General features: G+C 33.8%; 5 protein-coding genes and 1 long non-coding RNA gene across 9 annotated transcripts; 2 read left to right on the top strand and 4 right to left on the bottom strand.

The window, feature by feature from the left end:
• The first annotated feature begins 52 nt into the window (after window positions 1–52).
• LOC138337027 (histone H2A-like) lies at window positions 53–860 on the top strand. Its single transcript, XM_019211008.3, has 2 exons — window positions 53–316; window positions 390–860. Exons 1-2 carry the CDS (start codon window positions 107–109, stop codon window positions 603–605), a joined length of 426 nt encoding a protein of 141 aa, XP_019066553.1. The 5' UTR covers window positions 53–106; the 3' UTR covers window positions 606–860.
• A 1545-nt stretch (window positions 861–2405) lies between these two features.
• Window positions 2406–3149, top strand: LOC101265996 (histone H2A). Its single transcript, XM_004251272.5, has 2 exons — window positions 2406–2673; window positions 2762–3149. The coding sequence occupies exons 1-2, from the start codon at window positions 2464–2466 to the stop codon at window positions 2996–2998; spliced, it is 447 nt and encodes a 148-aa protein (XP_004251320.2). The 5' UTR covers window positions 2406–2463; the 3' UTR covers window positions 2999–3149.
• Window positions 3150–3649: 500 nt separating this feature from the next.
• LOC101265099 (protein FATTY ACID EXPORT 2, chloroplastic) lies at window positions 3650–7599 on the bottom strand. Of its 3 annotated transcripts, XM_004251269.4 has the most exons (4): window positions 7428–7599; window positions 7272–7340; window positions 6419–6525; window positions 3650–4711 (listed from the first exon to the last, which is right to left on the bottom strand). In XM_004251269.4, exons 1-4 carry the CDS (start codon window positions 7507–7509, stop codon window positions 4634–4636), a joined length of 336 nt encoding a protein of 111 aa, XP_004251317.2. In that variant the 5' UTR covers window positions 7510–7599; the 3' UTR covers window positions 3650–4633. The 3 variants fall into 3 exon arrangements, with proteins under 3 accessions (XP_004251317.2, XP_004251316.1, XP_069147841.1); XM_004251268.5 differs by lacking the exon at window positions 6419–6525 and having other exon boundaries at window positions 7428–7497; XM_069291740.1 differs by lacking the exons at window positions 7272–7340; window positions 7428–7599.
• Window positions 7600–8090: 491 nt separating this feature from the next.
• Window positions 8091–8807, bottom strand: LOC138339723 (uncharacterized). Its single transcript, XR_011212598.1, has 2 exons — window positions 8678–8807; window positions 8091–8568 (listed from the first exon to the last, which is right to left on the bottom strand). It is a non-coding gene; the product is annotated as an uncharacterized lncRNA (long non-coding RNA).
• A 1845-nt stretch (window positions 8808–10652) lies between these two features.
• Window positions 10653–12352, bottom strand: LOC109118966 (pentatricopeptide repeat-containing protein At1g07740, mitochondrial). The gene has a single exon (XM_019211007.3). It carries the CDS (start codon window positions 12261–12263, stop codon window positions 10842–10844), a length of 1422 nt encoding a protein of 473 aa, XP_019066552.2. The 5' UTR covers window positions 12264–12352; the 3' UTR covers window positions 10653–10841.
• A 2319-nt stretch (window positions 12353–14671) lies between these two features.
• Window positions 14672–20375, bottom strand: LOC101264490 (DNA repair protein RAD51 homolog 4). 2 transcript variants are annotated; one of them, XM_019211252.3, is made up of 10 exons: window positions 20103–20375; window positions 18554–18633; window positions 18351–18454; window positions 18193–18274; window positions 17954–18085; window positions 16715–16825; window positions 16536–16614; window positions 16075–16145; window positions 15094–15243; window positions 14672–14891 (listed from the first exon to the last, which is right to left on the bottom strand). In XM_019211252.3, the coding sequence occupies exons 1-10, from the start codon at window positions 20293–20295 to the stop codon at window positions 14856–14858; spliced, it is 1038 nt and encodes a 345-aa protein (XP_019066797.2). In that variant the 5' UTR covers window positions 20296–20375; the 3' UTR covers window positions 14672–14855. The 2 variants fall into 2 exon arrangements, with proteins under 2 accessions (XP_019066797.2, XP_019066796.2); XM_019211251.3 differs by having other exon boundaries at window positions 18351–18466; window positions 20103–20370.
• Between the last annotated feature and the right edge of the window lie 159 nt (window positions 20376–20534).

The raw sequence follows: 20534 nt of genomic DNA, 5'->3' as shown, positions 1-20534 counted from the left end.
CAATCTTCCGAAAAAGCAAAGATGTTTATAAAAGCCATCCGCAGATTTCTGACCCAATGCAACATCATCTCTCCGACATTCTGTTCCAAAGAAGGTATTCCTTAAAATGGAGTCTACCGGAAAAATGAAGAAGGGTGCCGCCGGCAGAAGGGGAGGAGGCCCAAAGAAGAAGCCTGTTTCCCGGTCTGTTAAAGCCGGTCTTCAGTTCCCCGTTGGAAGAATAGGAAGGTTTTTGAAAAAAGGCCGATACGCTCAACGTGTTGGTTCTGGTGCTCCCGTATACTTGGCCGCCGTTCTTGAATATTTGGCTGCTGAAGTAAATTTTCCTTCATTTATGCTTTTAGGATCTAGGGTTTCAATTTTTTGATTGAATTTTGTTTGATTTACAGGTGTTGGAGTTGGCTGGAAATGCTGCTCGTGACAACAAGAAGAACAGAATCATCCCAAGACACTTGCTTTTGGCTGTGAGGAATGATGAAGAGCTTGGGAAACTTCTTGCTGGTGTAACAATTGCACATGGTGGTGTTCTTCCAAACATCAACCCAATTTTGTTGCCAAAGAAGACTGGAGGTGAAAAGGCCCCAAAATCTCCTAAGAAAGCTTAGATTCTTTGTGTATGTTAGAAGCTGTTGATGGATATTATTAAGTTGTTAGATCAATCAATGAAACCCCTTGTTTCGACTTTACAATTTCATTTCTAGATGCTCTATGTTCTATCATGGTGTTTGTTCAGATGTGAGATGTTGGGCATTGGTCTATCAGATTTCTTATGAAAAAGAAATTAATGAAGCATAGACACTTTGTTATTCTATTCTAGGTTGCAAGTTCAATCGGATAAGTTGAAGCATTTTTCGATCAAATTGCTTAATAATATAAACACATAAATATTTGAGTAGCTTTGAAACTAATATGTTGAAACCTGGAAGGATAGAACAGTATAAAAACAACCTGTTTGAGAAATGGACAAAATTTCACCCATTATATTGTCAATCTGGATTATGAAATAACTGAATTACCAGAAACTTGTTCCTACAGCCAAAGCAATATCTCCCTAGTTAGTTTTTTTTCTTTTTCTTATAATTGATAAGCCCCCAAACTTACTGTTTGATTCAGATAATCTTTGATATATACTTTTATCATTATCGAACCCAAAATTCAACCAAAGACCCACCAAGTGTTCCATTTTAAGGAGTAAAATTACTAAATGATATAAATAATTCTTGCATATGTGTGGGATTAGCAAGAATTATTTTTCTCTCTGTGCACGTTAGACCATGGCAAGGGAAGCACAAAAATACTCAGGGAAGTCGAAAACAATCAATAAATGTTGGCGCCGAGGTTGCGTCTACAAATAAGTAATATAGTACCTCTCTTTACTTTTACATTTTTAAAACGTTAATTTGAATAGTTTTCAAAATTAAATTAGATTATATTTATTTGATAAATATATATTTAAAATTGTACGAAAAAATATTATAAATCGCAATTTTTTGCATACCAATATAATGAAAAAATATATCATAAAATGTTAGTTAAAATTCTTATACTATAACAATTAAAAATGAACGGATGGAGTAACTTTTAGTATCTAAATTAAAATCAAATGACCGTCATTGTAGTGAGTAGTGAATGTTTTTATGGATAGACGACAACTAACATTAACTACTCTCCTTTAACATCTAGGCGATTTAGTTGTTGTTGTGCGAAAGTGGTTAACGCTAATAATACAAGTGTTATTCTCCTTAACATGCATCGAAATAACTAAATTTTCTCGTTCCCTTATAATTTTATATTATTAATGTAATTTAAAAGAATTAAATTCTGATGAGACATTTGGTAGAGTGTATTAGGAAAAATAATTTAACAATTAACCTTATGTATTAATAGTATCTTGTTTGGTACTCTTTTCTAATCTATGTATAGCTAATACTTGCATTAGTTTTATACTCTATTGTATTAAGATATGCATTACTAATAATATGAATTTCTAAAAATATTAGCAATACAATTATTTTAATGATGCATCAGCTAAATTAAAGACACATTTGCCCCTCAAATTTCCTTTTACATCTTAAAGTTTTTAATTAATGCAAATATAACTAATACATACACACGACTAATAAAAACATAATTAATATACTTTAATTAACATTATTCTTATATAATTCTACTTACCAAACGACTATACTATAAATTCAAAATTTTTTGCCAACAAGGCGAAATATTTCAAGCGGGAGAAACGCTTTTTAATTAAACAACATTCAAATTCACACAGTCATTGGTCCATTTGAAATGACACGGATCGAAACATATTTAATGTACACCGTCTGATTAAAGATCAATCCAACGGCTGTAAACCAATTGACAACCAAACATCTCTATAAAAACCATCCGCAGATTCTTACCCAACTCATCTTCTCTTCGATAATCAATTATCTGAAAAAAAAGAAGCTATTCTTTGAAATGGAGTCTACCGGAAAAGTGAAGAAGGGTGCCGCCGGCAGAAGGGGAGGAGGCCCAAAGAAGAAGCCTGTTTCCCGGTCTGTTAAGGCCGGTCTTCAGTTCCCCGTTGGAAGAATCGGAAGGTTTTTGAAAAAAGGCCGATACGCTCAACGTGTTGGTTCGGGTGCTCCAGTTTACTTGGCGGCCGTACTTGAATATTTGTCTGCTGAAGTAAATTTTCCTCCATTTATGCTTTGCTAATTTGGTTCAATTAGGATCTAGGGTTTCAAATTTTTGATTGAAATGTTTTGATTTATAGGTGTTGGAGTTGGCTGGAAATGCTGCCCGTGACAACAAGAAGAACAGAATCATCCCAAGGCACTTGCTTTTGGCTGTGAGGAATGATGAAGAGCTTGGGAAACTTCTTGCTGGTGTAACAATCGCACATGGTGGTGTTCTTCCAAACATCAACCCAATTTTGTTGCCAAAGAAGACTGGAGGTGAAAAGGCCCCTAAATCTCCATCCAAAGCTACCAAATCTCCCAAGAAGGCATAGATTCTTAATGTTTTTTTTTTTTGGATCTTCTGTGTATGTAATTCTGTTGTTAGAAGGTGATGATTATCCTTGATGGAATTAGTTAAAACTACTGTTAGATCTTATTTTTCTCTATTATCAATCAATGAAACCCCTTGTTTCGACTTCACAATTTCTTTTTTACTATCTGTTGCTTTTTGTTCCTGAAATGATGTGCCTTTTGTAGATGTTGAAGGAATCAATAAATGATGCTTTGATTCTCTCTACAATTGAGAGCCATGACATTTGCCTTTTAAGATGTCAGATCTTGGCCATTGGTGTATCAGATCGAACACTACTTATGATTTCTTATTGGGTGTTGCACATCTATTTACAACTGTTTCATAGAGGAAAATTCTAGTTGCCAAGTTAAATCAGATAAGTCTACGTACTTTTTGATCAAATTGTTTACCCACACACAAATTATAATGACACATTGTTGAATCCTGAATTGCTAAATTAATATAAACATGGTGACTTGTCGTGTTGACAAGCACTATGACTAGCAACTCTTTGATGTGGATGACCAAGTCGAATCTTTTGTCTTTTGTGATTGAGGAAGAAACTACGATATTACTAGGTACTACTACTAATATGCAAATCACATATAAAACAGTAATAATAGAGGAGAACTTATCCAAAAACAGAATGAATTCACTACGGAGAAAGAGGGTAAACAAAAGTGCCCTTTTGATACAATATTAGTGTTTTACTAGAGAGTTCTAGCAGCCCAACTTAGAAATCATGACAAAATCCAAATTCAAACAGATATCAAAACTAATGTATCTGTATTGGCAAATACTTGGCTCATTTTAGGGGATCTAATGCGCACTGCGCAATATTCCATGCAAATAACCACCAGTCATAACAAAAGACACAAAGGAGACAACACCAGCTGGAAAAACCTTCTTTGATTTCAGAAAGCGAGATCCCATTACTCCAACAAGTCCAGCTGAGAGGACAAAACCAATTGCTGATGCCAAAACAGGTTGTATTGGAAGCATAGTATAAACAGCATACAGGAGGGACGCAGAAACTCCACCTGCAATCAGGGATTTTGTGCTGCCACTCTTAAGATAACCCATAAAACCACCAGCTCCAACCAAGAAAGCATAGCCCAAGGTCAATTTTTGGGACATAGAGAGGGCCATTTTCTTTTTACTGTTATGATCCTCCCCTTCATCTGAACCGCCCTCATTGTCACCATCATTATTATTTCCACTATTATCTCCCCTACCGCCACCGTCATCATTTGCACCCCCAATATCACCTCCGCCACCACCTGCCTCTGGCAGAACATCAATTCCTGGCCCAGCTGGATCAACAGTAAAGGTAGTTGGCATTGTAGAGTCAACAGAGACAACACTGGCTCTGACCCCCAAAGAGAAATGCGTCGATCCAGCAGACAAGCCTGGATACACTGTGTGAGAGGTAGTCAAGCTATGAAGAGATGAATGAAGTGACCTCAATGGCTGACTATGAGCAATGAAAAGCTGCCTTTTACTCCAAGCTTGGACTCGAAAGTTAGGCAACACTATGGAGGACTGAGAAATGGCCAAAAATTCACCCATTATCTGGAATATGAAATAGCAACGTGTACACTGAATTACAAGAAACTTATTTTCGGGATGTTTTGTTTTCAGCAGCTTCTGTAGTCTCAGCAACTTCCACAAAAATCAGTCTTCCATCAACAATCTGCAGTCCGTAGATCATTTCAATGACAGAACAGAAATAGACAAAGTAAATGGGAATCAACAAGACTTGGACAGTTATGTAAGATATTTCACCAGAAGGAAATGAAATTAAATGCACTTTATAAAGCTGGGAAACAAATGTTCCCCCCCCCCCCCCCCCCCCCCCCAGATGGAAAAGAAGCTTTCTGCAAAAGATAATGCCACTTAACATATTCACATTAATGATATAACATTTCTACTACTCTCAGCTGTGCTATCTCTCATCTCTTTTTCTCAGTCTGCTTGGCACTTCTTGTGTGTATCACAAATTATAACAATCTTTTTTATCTGTGCACACAATGTTTAGGTACTTCCGTCTTGAATGACATAATGTCCATTATGCCAATATAACACTAAAAACACAAAATCACTGTAGTGAGAGAATGGACTTTAATAGATGTGGCAATTAGGTACCAATATTAGATCAAAGTCAGGAAAGGTAGAGACCACGGGTGTGTGTGTGTGTGTGTGTGTGTGTGTGTGTGTGTGTGTGGAGGTAGTAGCTTAATAGAGGGGAAGCAGACAGTTCTCAGTTTGGAGTTTGATATCATAGTTTTGTTCTTCAACTGAAATATTTTAAGCATACACATATTCTTTCTTCTATTATCATAGTTTGTTTCTTCAACTGACATATTTTATGCATACAAGTATTCTTTCTTCTTTTTCTTGTTTTGTTTATAACTGGTTTAAGAAATTCTCTTCTCCAGAACACAATCATCCATTTTTAAGTCCTGTTTTCCTTGAATTGAGAACTTAGATAACATATTTAGTTTTTTCTAAGGAAATCCCAGTTCCTTATCAGTAACTCAACCAGTGAACATCAAGAGATTCTGTCTCAACCACATTTGTCAGCAAAACCAGAAGGAAAACTTGGGACAACAAGAGACTGCCCAGTCTTCATTTCCACTAAAGAGTTTATGAGCCACTTAATTCAACAAATCAATTAAAAGATAAACAAATTCGGAACCCAAAACAAACAACAATAATAAGCATTCATAATGATGCAGCTACTACAGCTAACGCAATATCTCTAAGTAAACCAGTAACTTCCAAGAACCTAAATCTCTCTTTCCAGTGAAATTTAGTTGTTCTAAAATGGGTATATTCTTTGCAAGTTTTGTTACAAGCCTATGAATGCCCCCAACTTACATTTTCCACCCTGATCATTGGTCCCTTTTCAGCAATAAATATCCTGACTCCAACTGAAAGCATTGCAGGACCATTATCACATTTCAAAGTCCTTACGACCAATGAATGCACCAGTAGATGCAGGTTGATTATGATCACAGAGTCAAACATCAAACTAAAACGATTCAGCTTGAAATACATCTTTAGCATACCGTTTTGCAGTGAAGTGTAGGAATTAGATATCTGTTTCCTTTAACCCATGATGATTGATAAAAATTTATTTTAAACAGATGGCGGTCTAAGAATTGTTGATAGGTAGAGGCATGCCTAGTTTAAAATGTAGGATAACACTTAAATGATAACTCCTTGTCCCCTTTCTAGCAAATAGGTACAGATTTATTAAATACTATATATTATCCAAAATTTTATATACAAAGTATATACCATTGTTGATCCGTATCACTATTAAGCACGTTCCATTAACTCAATATACAGATACACACATGACCAAGCGTACACATTTAGAAAACTGAGGTATTACCCTTCCGTTCAAGGAATTCAATGCGTTCTGGGCATCTGCTTCTGATTCAAAGGTAACAAATCCAAAACCTTTAGGCCTTTGTGTTCTTGGATCTTTAACAAGCCTTGCTGCTCACCCAATTAACAAATCCATGTCAATCAATCGAATTAAGCCTTAAAACTAAACTAGTTGCAGACCCACTTTAACAAAATTCATCACGAAGTGTATGAGTTGAGATCTAAATCCCAACAAAAAACAAAAAAAACACTTGATGATTTCTTCCCACCCATCCCAATATTTTAGTGGACAAAGTTATCTGGTACCTGATATTGGTGGGAGATGGCACAATACTTATGGAATTAGTCGAAGTGCACGAAAACTTGTCCGGACACTACGGTCATCAAAAACAACAATATACCCAACGTAATCTCACAAAGTTTGGTATGAGGAAGGTAGGTGCACATAGACCTTACCCCTACCCCTACCTACCTAGAGATAGAGAGGCTATTCCGAATAGACACAGACAAAAGCATTTCAAAAAAGTCATGCCAAAATACTGTAAAAAGCATAACAAAGCATCCAACACATAAACTATACAAAGAAAAAATACAATAAACAAAATATAAAAAACAACAACAAATAGTAATACAAATCGAGGAAGAAGAAGCTACACAAATTATACTAGGACTACTAATATGGAAGGATAATCACCACCACACTCTACTACCTGCAACCTACTACCCTAATAGAGTCATCAAATAAAGAAAGTTCTCATCATCTTTGTAGAGAGTTACAAAGCAATCACATAAAGTGAATTACATCATCTTCCAATTAAAAATTTCAGCCAAAAAACAATGAAGAAGTGCGAATTAACCTTCTGTAACAACGCCAAAAGGTGAAAATAGCTTCTTCAACTGTTCACTCGTAGTATAAAACGACAATCCTGTAAAAAAATTCGAATACATCAGTATTAGGGTTTCAATAAGAACTCCAACACACATAAATTAAGAGAGAGATAGAGTATGTGTACTGTTCACGAATAGCTGCAACCCTTTTGCCATCTGAGTTTCAGAGAGCAGCGCTGTATCTAAGTCAAAGAGACCAAATTGCATTATGGTCCCTGGTTTTAATCCATATTTTGTGTTGGCCCCTACTTTTCTATAATTGTGTTTTCCCCCCAATACGCCGTTACTTGTGGTTTTAGGGGTGGTATCAAGTCGGAAAAGTGTGGCAGAACGATAGAATTCGATCTAAATTTAGATTGATTTCAAGTTGACGTTTTGTTTAAATATGTAATTTGAATTTTTTAAGTTGTATTTTTCTGATAAATATGAAAATCGAACAACTTGTAAAAGCTATCAAAATTTCTTCAATTTATATAACCAAATGAGAGATATCAGAATACCCTAGGGCCCTACATTAAAAAATTCATATCTTCATATTTTTTTAATAAGAAAATATTTATATTAACAAAGTTTTAAAAATAAGAAAAATGACTTTGTAAATGAAAGTAGAGGAAAACAAATAGCATGATCTCCTCTCTAACCCATCCCCAGGGGCGAGATCTACATGGTGTCCGTCGGGTGCTCGAACATCCATTAACTTCATTACGAAATATATATATCTATGTAGAAATCAATAGGTATTTGTATAAAATTAACATAGAGCACACAATGAATAAATGATCCAATGGTTCTTGAATGGGTACCTAAAACTCTTTTAGTGTTATTGTACCAAGGTTCAAATCTCATTGTTAACACATATTTTACAGTTTCACTTCAAAGCATCCACATAGTCTTGTCGCATCCCATCCTCATAGTTTTGTCTTAGATATACACAAATACTCTTCGGGTAATACTTTTTACTTGCATACTGAACACAACAAAATAATTATGAAAACACTCATTTTTCTAGAAAATATTTTCATCCATACCAAAATCATCCTTGGACTCTGTTGGTAACTTTGTTGATCATATTATTGAGGAAGTAAATCTTCTTCCTTCCAAGATATGTAAAGGGAAATTTATTGCTGAAATGTTGTCAATATCTTGATTCCCTGAATCATGTTCTGAGAAGCCTAAAGAATGAAGACTTCTCCTTGTTAATCATTTGTCCAGAAACACTGCATCGTTTATCTCGTAACGAATGAGTGATCAGTGGTGCCTTTTCATCTGCAACATATGAAATGAAATCAGTATTCTGAGGTAATTGGTTCAACAATCTGGACAATAACTTTGCACATTTAACAAACAAAGAGGGTGAGAACTGACAAGGAATTACCCTGTATCAGCTTTCTTGATAAGTTATAAAGTCAATCCTAAATAACAGATATATGATATGTATCCACCTTTCGTCAAAAATTCGAAGGCTCTAAGAGTGTGACACCAGCACACCTTATCGTAAGCTTTAGAGATGTCCAATTTGAACACAAACTTGAAATATTATCTACCAACTCATGGGCCTACATAATAATTTTACTTATGGACCTACCCTTTATCAGACTTCACACCTGATTGATTATGAGTGATTAATTTGATACCAGTGAGATTAATCTGCTGTGCAGAAATTTTAAAAACACATTTCTTCAACTGATTGGCCGTAAGGTTTTGAGCTTTGGAAGAAGAACAAGACATGTGTATGTGAGAGATAGCAATATTAACGGGCTTTATTAATCAAAATGTCCCCTTCAAGTATATGCTAACAAGACCTAATAAAACTTAATATTGAAATCATCAGGTCTAGTGTCAATCTCCTTCTTCTATTAACTAATAATGAGTGAAAGAACTTGGTGCTTAGGTTTTCCGTAATTACCCATCTGAAACCAGACTTTTGACTCCAAAAAGAGAATTTCAACTTCAGATGTTGTATCATCTCCGCATTCTTAAACAAAACGACCATAAAGGATTATCTTGAACCTCCTGTTGTCATGCATTCCTCACAACGTTTGAAATATCAGGTTGTTCAATCCATAGAGTGAGAAACTTGTCTTCGCCTTTTGATCTGTTGTACCTCTAGGGTGATTAACATAGGGGAATGATCAGACCGTGTTCTATTCACATGACTTACCTAAAGTTTTTGAAAAGAAGAAACTCAACTATTCATGGTTAAGTAACACTCTATCTAACCTTTTTCATATAATATATTTTGATGTCCTTCCACTACACCAAGTGAAAGGGGAACCAGAAAACACAACATCCAACAAACATCAGTCTACCATATAATTTATGAAAGGGAAACTTGTAATCTTGTGTATGCTTTGTCAAAGGACACTTTTTTTCTGTATCATCAGTGATTACATTGAAGTCATCGATTAACCATTAGGGTATGTTGGAAGAAGTAGTAACATCCTCAAGGAATCCTACAATGACATTCTCAAGTTGTGTTTTGTTTTCGTTTACACTATTAATACTAAACACTGAGTTTCTCCGTTAGTCCATCTACACTGATGTTGCAGGTAACAACTTGTTCATTCTATGCTACTTATACGAAGTGCTTGAGTGAAGATTTTCTGCAGATCGTATCCTTTTGATACGTTGTTCTCTTTGGATTCATCCTACTTTGACAGTATTATTGGCTGCAGTGCTTGGTTCGTTTTAATCTTCCTCTTGATTTGTCATATTTGTTATAGAATGTGTTCCTTCTTTCACTATTGGACTGCCAAGAGTGTTGGTTCTTTTCCCTCTTTAACAATATTAGATGTAGTTTCTCTCTCATTCTGCACCTTAGTAGTAGCCTTTTCCTTTCTTGTTTATCTTCTTTTGCTTTCTGATTGATTGTTTTTGCTGTCCCCTTCTTTTCAGTTGAGCTGTAGGTTTAGTTGGACATGTAGTTCATTATAAGAATACCTAAAGACATATATATAAGATTGGCAGATTAAACCTCCTTCAATCTCTCAAAATTATGTTGTTCAGTTGAAATCACAAATACATAACGATCACGTAGAAGAGAGCATAAGCAGAAAAACAAAATAATGACTAAAACTGCAACCAAAATACCGAAAAACTGCAACCAAAATACCGAACTGGGTAACAAACAAATGTTCTTAAAAGATTATTTCAGAGGAGAAAAGCTTCTATTGGAAGTACCTTCTTTGTTTCAAGCAGAAAAGCCCTTCTTGAAATTATCCTTAAATGGACTCTATACTGCACAAACTTGGATTACTCAGTATAATGATTACCAAATATCAGATGGTTAGATTGAAACAAATAAAGTACCTTTTCTGTTTCAAATTATTAAACTAGAAAACAAGATGATATCACCAAAAAAATTAAGTTAATACATTCAGAGATTTTGTATACAGTGTCCATAAAAAGTTTAATCAGATATTGAGAAGCCAAATTGCTTCCATTAAGCATGCCCAACTCTATAAACCAAGAATCATGTCACTGTCTTATGCGGTTATCTATTCTTAGATTTGACAAAGTAATGGATCTAAATCGAATAGCTAAAATACAAGCTCATCTAAGAGCTGGCTTACACTCCTATCACTAGTGCAAGAATCCTTGACAATGACTTCCCATGAATCAAAATTGAACTTTTTCTTCCTCTTCTCCATCTCCTCCAAAACAAAGCAAGCATCTTCAACCTTCCCTTTATCAAGCAGACCAAGAATCAAACACCTTACTGTTTCCATACGTGGAAAATGCCTGCTCATCAACATTGCATTCAAAACTTTCAAACCTTCCTCAAATTCTCCTGTTTTACAAAATCCATCAACCACCAATCTGTATGTAATTGCAATAGGACAGCAGCCTGCAATTTGCATATCAACTAACATCCTATAGGCCTCAGCGGTTTTACCTTCTTTACAAAAATAATTAATCAACATGTTATAGATCACAATGTCAAATTTAATGCCCCTTTTTTTCATCTCCACAAGTAAACTGTTTGCTTCACCAATTTCCCCTCGTTTCAAAAGATCAGTCATCAAAACACCATAATTGACTATTTTCAGCTTACATCCTTGGTATTCCATATCAAACATCAACTTCTTAGCCTCCTTATACTTCCCTAAAGAACATAAACCTTCCATCAGCAAAGCATACGACACTGCATTTGCCTTCTTTCCCTTTCTAACCATATCCTGAAACAGACTTTTAGCATCTTCAACATCCCCCTTCTTACACAAAAACCCAATTTGACAATTGTAAGTAACCACTGTTGGCTCAACCCCTCTTTCAAGCATTTCATCAAACAGTTGGCGAGCCATTTCCCAATCACCCTTCTTCAGCCACATCTTGATAATAATGTTAAACGAAACAGAATTTAACCAGATACCCATTTTCGAACAACTCCTTAACATCTCATTAGCAGCTTCAGAACGTCCACTATCAACAAGCACATTCAGAATTGCATTAAAAGACTGCACACTAGGCGAACAATTAAACGACCCAATTTTGTGAAAAAGCTCAACAGCTTTATCAACTAACTGGGCTCTCCCATAGTGTTGAATTAACCCAATAAAAAGTGTTTCTTTACATCGAATATGATGAGTTTGGAGATATCCAAGAAGGGTTTCAACAACTTCAAAATTTTGAGACTTTGCGAGCTTATAAACAAGACAAGAATAAGTTGGGTAGTCATGTTTGAACCCCATTTGTTGATAATAATGGAAGAGTGAAATAGCTTCATCAGGATCTTGGATTTGTTTGAGGTCTGCAAGGAGTGGTATTGGTTTGCGAAGAAGGTTTCTTGTGGTGTTATGAGGCTTTTGAGTTTCAGCTGAAGATTTTGAATTGTGTCTGTGAGAACGATGATGACTGTGGTATGGTTGGGACTGGAAAATTGGGATTCTGAATCGTGCAAGATTGTGAATTCTGAGTGTTGGAAGAGTTATGGTAGCTTGTTTAACTCTTGAATTGATCATGGAGTTTCAAATCTGCTTAAACTAAAATTTTGCTAGTTTATGTACAGTGTTCACTTACACACTTGTTTGAATGGTTGATATAACTTTTGTTTCGGACATTACTTTAATTTTATTGTATCATATATGTTTAAATTTATTGTAACAATTAAATTGTAATTTTAATATTTTATCTTTATTTATTACTCCTTAATAATTATATTTTATTTTTCATGTTACACTTATAAAGTAGTTCTATCTCATAATTATCATATGCTTTCAACTTTATTTAGATACTAATTTTGGTTATGTGCGTTGAACATATATTCCTATTAATTGATATTAAATTTTTCTATACAATTTTAATTGATATTTAGATGATAAAAAGTAGACATTAGTATATCAAAAAATGCATGTTTCTAAAGATAATAAATCTTATATTTATAGAGTTGAAATATAAATTAAGGTGTTTTGATATTATTTATAATAGGTACTTTATATTAAACATGCATACATGTTAGTACATGATGTAAAAAATTACAATATTTCTTTAAAACGTGTTTTTTTTTTATAATAGATTTGAGAATAATAAGTTACATGTAAATGCTTCCTTGTCCACTTGCATTTGTTCGTTTTGAAAGGCCCTACACCCATGACTATTTGCTCTCCAATTACAATTAATTAATCTATCACCACAAGCTCGAAAACTCAAATCCTAACCATTCATTGAAGTTGCTCTTTCACGTAATTAGTCTTCCTATGGAAATCTGGACTTTATTTTGCTTGTCATACTTCTTATGGTAGTTCATGCTTAATGATGATATAATATGATATGATTTAGTATAATATAGACTTCAAAAACATATCATAGTGGATTCATAATTTATATGTAAATCTTTATATATTCTAAACTTTGGTTAGTAGTTAGAAAATTTTAACTTACATGATGAATATCAAGATATTCTTAAAAAGATGACAAAACAACAACCTTCGACAAATTCTTCAATTAGTTATTTTCCATCATTATCAGAGAAAAAATTGAACAATGGAGGAGAAATGATGGCAATGATAATTGCTGGACAAGCTCAAGATTATTATTCGTATGCAATCATCTAAATGAAACACAAAGATGATATCTTGACTGAACCTACCATTAATCTAATTCTATATATTTCAACTTTAAATAATAAAAAAAGAGAGTAATCGTTCTATCAAATTCATTTTCAAAGATGATATACAAATACAAAGAACAAAAAAGAAACGCATAAGCAACACGATTAGTTATTCTTTTTCAATCTTGTCTTGATGATGAAAATTGTAACGAAATCTAATGTAACAATCAATTTGCTTTTGAACACAAAAAAATCCTAAACTAAAAGCAATTTATAAACAAAGTAACATTGCAACTATATAAATAGAGATAAAAATCATGTTTAAGAGAAATCTCACAATTTTTTCCATAAATTATGACATTATTTCACCAATTTAGAGCTCCTACACATAAGGATTGTAGGAGTAGCACATAAGAAACTTTTTTGGAAGAATTAAATTCATAGGATAAAAGTTGTAGTAAACGTAAAATCACATATAAATTTGAAAAGTCAAATAATATATATATATATATATATATATATATATATATATATATATATATATATATACACACATACACTTTAATTTCTTGTCCTCAAGAAGTAATTGAATATTGGTATCCTTTTTCTATTTAGCTAATAAATAAATATGTTTATCATGAATAGTCACTTTAAAATAAATTTATTGTACCATATTATTGATATGATAATATATATTTTTATCATATTTTAATATTAATCCAAAAATAATAAGAGAATGTACATAGTCAAGAATTAGATAATTAAGTAACGCAAATCATGAAATAAATGCATAAGAATATCAACAGTTTCTTGGATAATGTGACAAAACTAAATATGAACCATATTCAATTGCTTGTAAATTTTAAAATAAACCTTTGAAATAGATAAAAAAAGATTATTATTTTTTTTCGCAATGAAACATTAATGAATACGTAAGTTTAGTTTCAAATCATAAATTATTATAGAAACAATGTTAATTTAGTGAATGAAAAATGATCCTTTTTTTAAGAAACATTTAATATTTAATCAATTAGTTATGATCAAATTAAATAAACATATAAACAGATGATAGATATTATTAGATTGGATGTTTAAGTTAGGAATTACTCTAAGAAAATGCAAAAGTCATTAACTTTTTTATTAAAATAATATGATTTAATATTTATTAAATAATTAAATATTTTTATGACAATTTAATTTATAATAAAGGTAAAATCATTATTCAATTTTTAATTTTTTTTCCCGCTTATAATAATATATGATATGATAATTATACCATAGAAATATAGCAATAAAGTATTATCTTTTTCAATGAATAGGTGTCCAAAAAAGTATAACCATGTATATATCTATAGTTGAGAAACCTTATAGCAACTCATTACTTCACTAGCAAACAGTTAGGTTTAATTCACCAACAGCAACCTTAGATGACATTTCTCCCACGATGAAGCAGCATCGAAGTTGATACTTTTGATAAAAATTTCAGGCATTATAAAACCTGATGTTATTGGAACGCAAACTCCACTCTATCTCCAGTAGCCTGGATGAAACATTCTTTATTAGATATATGATTATTCATGACATGGTAATGGTGTTTTGTTATAGCATTATAAAACCAAAATCGAAAGTTAAGAATTGATGTTGTAGAGTCAGGTGTTATGGTTGATGATTAGTGAAATGAAGTATGATAAGGTGTTGAGAACCGAGTAGAAACAATAGAGTAGTTCTTGTAAGAAACATACCATGTGTGGGTGTCTAAGTACTGATATGCTGCTGATATTACTAATCTGGTCTTTGGATAGCAGAAGCCTAATATGCGGGATGCTTCTCCAACTCTCTCCAAGTGCTGGCTTGGAAGTACCTTTCTCACCAGCCACCATGTGATTTGTGACCTAGCATACAAGGGTAAATATTTTAACGAGATACACACAGGGTCAGAGCTATAGGATAATTACACGGTATATACAAGATCAATATTATTTTATATATATATATATATATATATATATATATAGAGAGAGAGAGAGAGAGAGAGAGGGGTTTAATCCCCTTAGCTTCTTCATTTGTTTACTTCTTTATATTTTGAATCTCATTAGTAAAAATAGCTGCTCTGTCACTGGGTTCACAAATAGGATATCAAGAAACTTATCTGACTATAGTGAAAGTAATACTCCATTACTTATTGAGGAAAGTTCGGGTGGACAATATGGGATCATGTGTAAGGGCAGCTCGGTGTACTAAAGCTCCTGCTATGTGTGGGGTCAGGGGAAAGGCCAGACTGCAAGGGTCTATTGAACGCACCTTACCCTATATTTCTACAAAAGGCTGTTTTCATGGCTTGATATGGGATCATGAATATTAAATTGAAATTTACTTGCTGAGACTAAAACAAACTATGTGGATCAACACAAAGCTGAAAGTGCCTTGATAGAACCTAACTGATCAATAGGGGCCGATGGTAAGTACGTTACAACTTGACAAGTTCACATCTCTGGCTTATGTGCTATGTGCTTAATAATAATAATACACTGATCCAGTTAAAACGAGAAAGGAAAATGATCCTTATCAGATAAAATAGCTCATGTTATGAAGATGACAGATATCAAAGTAATAGCAAAGAGAATGAAGAACGCTGAAAAATATATATTAAAGAGAATAGAAAAGAGAATTAAAAATGCTGAAACAAAAAGACCATGTTAATGTTATGTTACTGCCAAACTTACCAAAATGGAGATATCATGTTCATGTGCCAATCGTTTTAGTAAAAATCCCACTGAAACCATTAAAGCATGTCCTGTTTCACAAAAAAGGAACAATCCCTTTAGTTGTCACGTTGAGCATCAGTTGTCAAGAAGGTTCTTTTATGATGACATGTGGATACTCTTCAACAGAAGAAAATCGAAGAAAGAGAACTCACATGCACACACACACAAAAAATGTGTCTGAGAGCACACATCAATAACTAAGCCTCAAGCCAAACTATTAGAGATACTAGAAGAAAAAGAATCTAACCCAATTAGGGTTCCCATTTACCAAGAAGTTACCTTAAAGAAATGAAAACTAAAAACTTCCTACAATAAATGCAAACCACAAGTTAATTCTTAAATTGCTTAAGAAAGTAAAAAAAATAAGAAACAATCCAGAATTAACACAATAATCAGTTCATCCTACAGTGAGAAATTACCATGTGCACCACCTCCAAGAACTGGTGCAATGAGTGATGATATTGAGTCAATGATAAGCATTCTTATGTGCTGATCTTTCTGCATATCATACCCTCATAAGTGAGTGCCCCAAGGACATGTACCTAATCTAGGGACGAGGCGATGAGAGTAGAGAAACAAGAGTTGTATTTCCAAAAACCTGAGATCTCAGATTGTTCTTTAGCTGATGAAGCACTTCAAACAGTGTAAAAATGTCAAACACTGAGAAACATACTATGTTGTTCATTACTTCTTGAAGAGCCTTGTCCACCTGAGAAAGAGAAGATGGCGTGAAAAGTTGGGTACAAAAACTTGCATGATAATCTCAGCAGCCATACTATTCATGTGGGCAAATGATAAATATACACAGTACATCTCCAGTGACGTACATAAAATTTGTGGCAAGCATATCCTGATTAAAAACAACTTCTCGGTAGATATGCAATGCAGCATATCCAACTGAATTTGAGAAAGCATACTCTGTCTGACCTACTAAGAGAAGTGAGAATCCAATTGGAAAATGAATCTACGCAAGCCAGACCTTGAGATTCACATGTCAACATAACAACAACATACCCAATGTTGTCCCACAAGGTGTGGTCTGGGGAGAGTAGAGTGTACGCAGACCTTACCCTATCTCAGAGGTAGAGAGATTGTTTCCAATAGACCTTGGTTCAAGGAAAACAATCCAAAGCCGTTCCAACAAGAAGTAACGGAAGTACAAGAAATAACAGATAATAACAAAAGCAGTAACAACAACAACAGATAGTAACAGAACAGAACTACAACTCAACAACATGATAATCGAGGTACAAGGAACAATAGATTGTAACAACAGATAGATTGATTCACATTGCAGTAGTAGAAAAGAAGAAAACTAAATTATCGCCTGCTGACTTTATTTTCTTTGTTAATTAGCACCACAGATATTTTCCCAAGAAGATACTTCTTGCAGCATGGTTCTCCTATTCAAATTTGTTCAAAACGAATTGTGAATCATAAAGAACAATCAGAAGGATCGGTGCTAGTTATTTTATATCAAACAACATAAGAACATGTTTTATGACAGAGCTAGTGTAGTTATTATCATGAAGAAGATCAACTGCGATGAATTACAAAAGAGGGACAAAGGATTCGACTGGCGAACAAAGTCCAAGATAGAGAATGTGCAGTCATACACAGAAAATATCTAGTAATCTTAACCAGAAGTTTCCATGCCACCCTAACTTTCATTGGATACTTTTGGAGTTCCGATCACATAAAGATTTGTGAAACAGAAAACTGAAATGCAGTCTGTCTTCGCCAGCAATAAATAACAAAATCAGGTAAGGAAGGTCACACAATGAAAGGATCTACAAATCTGTTTAAAGGATAATCAGAAGACTAGAAAAGTTTTGACCTCATAGGCAGAAAGATCTGATGTCTGAGTGACAATTTGAGCAACACGTTTAGGAGAGAAAGAATTTCCAGAGTCCAAGAAAATGATTTTGCCCCAGCTTTTTGCAACAGCTGAAGCAGCTTGTAAGCAAATCTGGACAAAAATATAATCTTAAATCAGCAACAGAATTGAGAGCCAAATGAGGCTTCAAAGATGAAGCATGTCAAAAAATAAAACTCGAATTATCAATGCGCTCTTACTTGTGTTTTACCAGAGGATGATGTACCAACTAGCTCCGTCAGATATCCCTCTCTTAATCCACCATGAAGAAATGTATCTATGCTGATCCATAGTAGTCCTATTCATCAGTCATTTACTGTCAAGGAAGTTTTAAAAGTATCGGGCGTTGCATTGTTACCTTCTGCATCCAGTAGGTAAGAAGCGCTTATTCTGTAAAGCATCATCCAACAACTCCTGGCCATCTACCCATGGTTGATGCTGCTTGTTAATGATAGTCAGAACCTGGGTGATCCCCTATTTTATGAGTAAAATGAACGTACAGATCATTATAGGAATACCAAAGAGCAGATATATGAAAACTACATATGTGGCAGATAAAACCTCCTTCAATCTCTCAGAATTATGATGCTGTTCGGTTGAAATCACTAACACATAAAGATCATGCAGGAGAAAGTCTTCAACTGTGGAAACAATAAAACAAAAATAATATGACTAGAACACAAATTGAATTTTATCCATAAATCATTTGTTCCAAATTAACTTTCTATTTGAGGGTATCCTAGAATTATGTCCTGCCCTTTAGGAACACTTCACCACTACAATTCTTAATACTTTAAGTTCTTTTATTTAAAAGATGCTTTAGAACCCACTTTTGTTCTACACAACATCAAAAATTTCAATAAGATGACTTTATCTCCACTTCTGGATCCATAATATAACTTTTAACTTTTACCTTAATAGTCGTATCCAAACCAATTGGGACACTAAAATTGAAAGAATGGAGTACAATTCAATTGTTAACGCCAGCATTACTTCAAAAGATTCAGTAAACTGTCTATTTTGGGTACAAAAGGATCAAATTCTTTTAATAATGTCTTCCAAATTATTTTAAAAAGCTTATACAGGAAAAATGGAGTTGGACGGGCGGTGTCAAATATGAGAATCAGCGTTAAACAATCACATATGGATGGGAATCCAATTCCCCTCCCCCCCCCCCCCCCCCCCCCTACCAACAACAACAACCAACTCCTATACATCTTTGATATTTTCTTGATGATTGAGAAATTCTCGAGGGGCGGTTGGTGCACAGTTTGAAACCTGCTGGATAATGGATTCACTCTACCTTTCTCCATTTAAACACTAGGCTTTTATCTGTGGCATGGTTCAAACCCATGACATGCACCATTTTGTCATTTTAAAGATAGTCATCTCTTCTCACACAATCAAACCAAAATATAGATCAACAAAGAGAGAGGATAACCCCCAATATAGTTATAATACATGTTCCTCCATATCAAAAGCATAAATTTCGATCTAAAATGAGCTTCCCTCTATATGAAAGTAGTATCACTTCTCAGGTAAAGATGAAACTGGTGTAGCAGTTGCATAAGTTAACAAAATCAGTTGTTTATCTTTTAGGGTAAGTGACATAAATGTTGTAGTTTAATAGGACAATTTTCCCAAAATAATATCAGCATTAAGATATTGGAATGAAGTTGGCCTCTAAATGACACCAACTAAGTTCCCATTTTACAATAGATTTTGAGAGTAGATTTTATAAAAAATAATTTGAAAAATCTCAAGTTCCATAAACTAGCCCAAACCAACCGGCCCTCAAGTTGCACTCACAAAATGTAAGAAAAAAAAAAGTGAAATCCCAAAAGTATTTTTTCTTTCAAGTTTCCACCAAATCTATGGTCAATCGCTAGCTAAGTCTTAGCCCTTACACACAGAGGTCGGTTCCAAAGCTTTAGGTACGTGTTTCTGGAAACCAATAGGTTTTGCTCCTATTCGATTGTGAAGTCAGTTATCAAATTGAGATTATTACATCAGCCCATAAGCTTCAAATCCTTAATCCACACAATATATTTATATATGGAAGATAACCAAATTGTTGTTGGTATAAATAAGAGTATAGAGAAAAGGAAACCTGAAATAATGTTGTGAGAAGCACAGAAATTGCGGAAATCGGAGTCAATTAATGGGTAACCACACTCCAAATACATCAATGCCGCCATCAATTTTTCCAATTTCTCAATTCCCCAGTTTTTCACCTTTATTCTTTGGCGGGGATGGAGGGAAGGCCGTGAAATGTTTTTTCTTTTTTTTTTAAAAATGTTCATAGGAAAAGTAATTAAGTATTCATGAAGAATTAAGATTTGTTAATTCCGTTCGGCTTTGTTGAATGGTAGCTTCAACAAATAATATTATATTAATTCACATGAATAATATTTTTAAAAATATGTTGTTACTCTTGATTAGTTGATTGACTCTAATAATCAAGAGAAAATAAGTTGTTTGAAGTTAAAACTTGATAAAAGAAGATCTATTACTATATATTATTATTATTATTATATATAAG

The sequence above is a fragment of the Solanum lycopersicum genome, chromosome 11 (genome assembly GCF_036512215.1).
Source record: "Solanum lycopersicum chromosome 11, SLM_r2.1".
NCBI classification, from domain to species: Eukaryota; Viridiplantae; Streptophyta; class Magnoliopsida; order Solanales; family Solanaceae; genus Solanum; species Solanum lycopersicum.
The sequence above is the reverse complement of the archived record's forward strand: the minus strand, read 5'-3'. Positions and strand labels throughout refer to the sequence as shown.

Excerpts from the sequence above, each read along its gene's own strand:
- LOC109118966 (XM_019211007.3), bottom strand. The coding sequence starts at position 12,263 with ATGATCAATTCAAGAGTTAAACAAGCTACCATAACTCTTCCAACACTC.
- LOC101265996 (XM_004251272.5), top strand. The coding sequence starts at position 2,464 with ATGGAGTCTACCGGAAAAGTGAAGAAGGGTGCCGCCGGCAGAAGGGGA. Across the intron at positions 2,674-2,761 it reads TTGAATATTTGTCTGCTGAA|GTGTTGGAGTTGGCTGGAAA; the intron begins GTAAATTTTCCT and ends TTTGATTTATAG.
- LOC101265099 (XM_004251268.5), bottom strand. The coding sequence starts at position 4,587 with ATGGGTGAATTTTTGGCCATTTCTCAGTCCTCCATAGTGTTGCCTAAC.
- LOC101264490 (XM_019211251.3), bottom strand. The coding sequence starts at position 20,295 with ATGAACATTTTTAAAAAAAAAAGAAAAAACATTTCACGGCCTTCCCTC. Across the intron at positions 18,634-20,102 it reads TTCTCACAACATTATTTCAG|TTGAAGACTTTCTCCTGCAT; the intron begins GTTTCCTTTTCT and ends TTGTTTCCACAG. Across the intron at positions 16,826-17,953 it reads CAGATCTTTCTGCCTATGAG|GTGGACAAGGCTCTTCAAGA; the intron begins GTCAAAACTTTT and ends TCTCTTTCTCAG.
- LOC138337027 (XM_019211008.3), top strand. The coding sequence starts at position 107 with ATGGAGTCTACCGGAAAAATGAAGAAGGGTGCCGCCGGCAGAAGGGGA. Across the intron at positions 317-389 it reads TTGAATATTTGGCTGCTGAA|GTGTTGGAGTTGGCTGGAAA; the intron begins GTAAATTTTCCT and ends TTTGATTTACAG.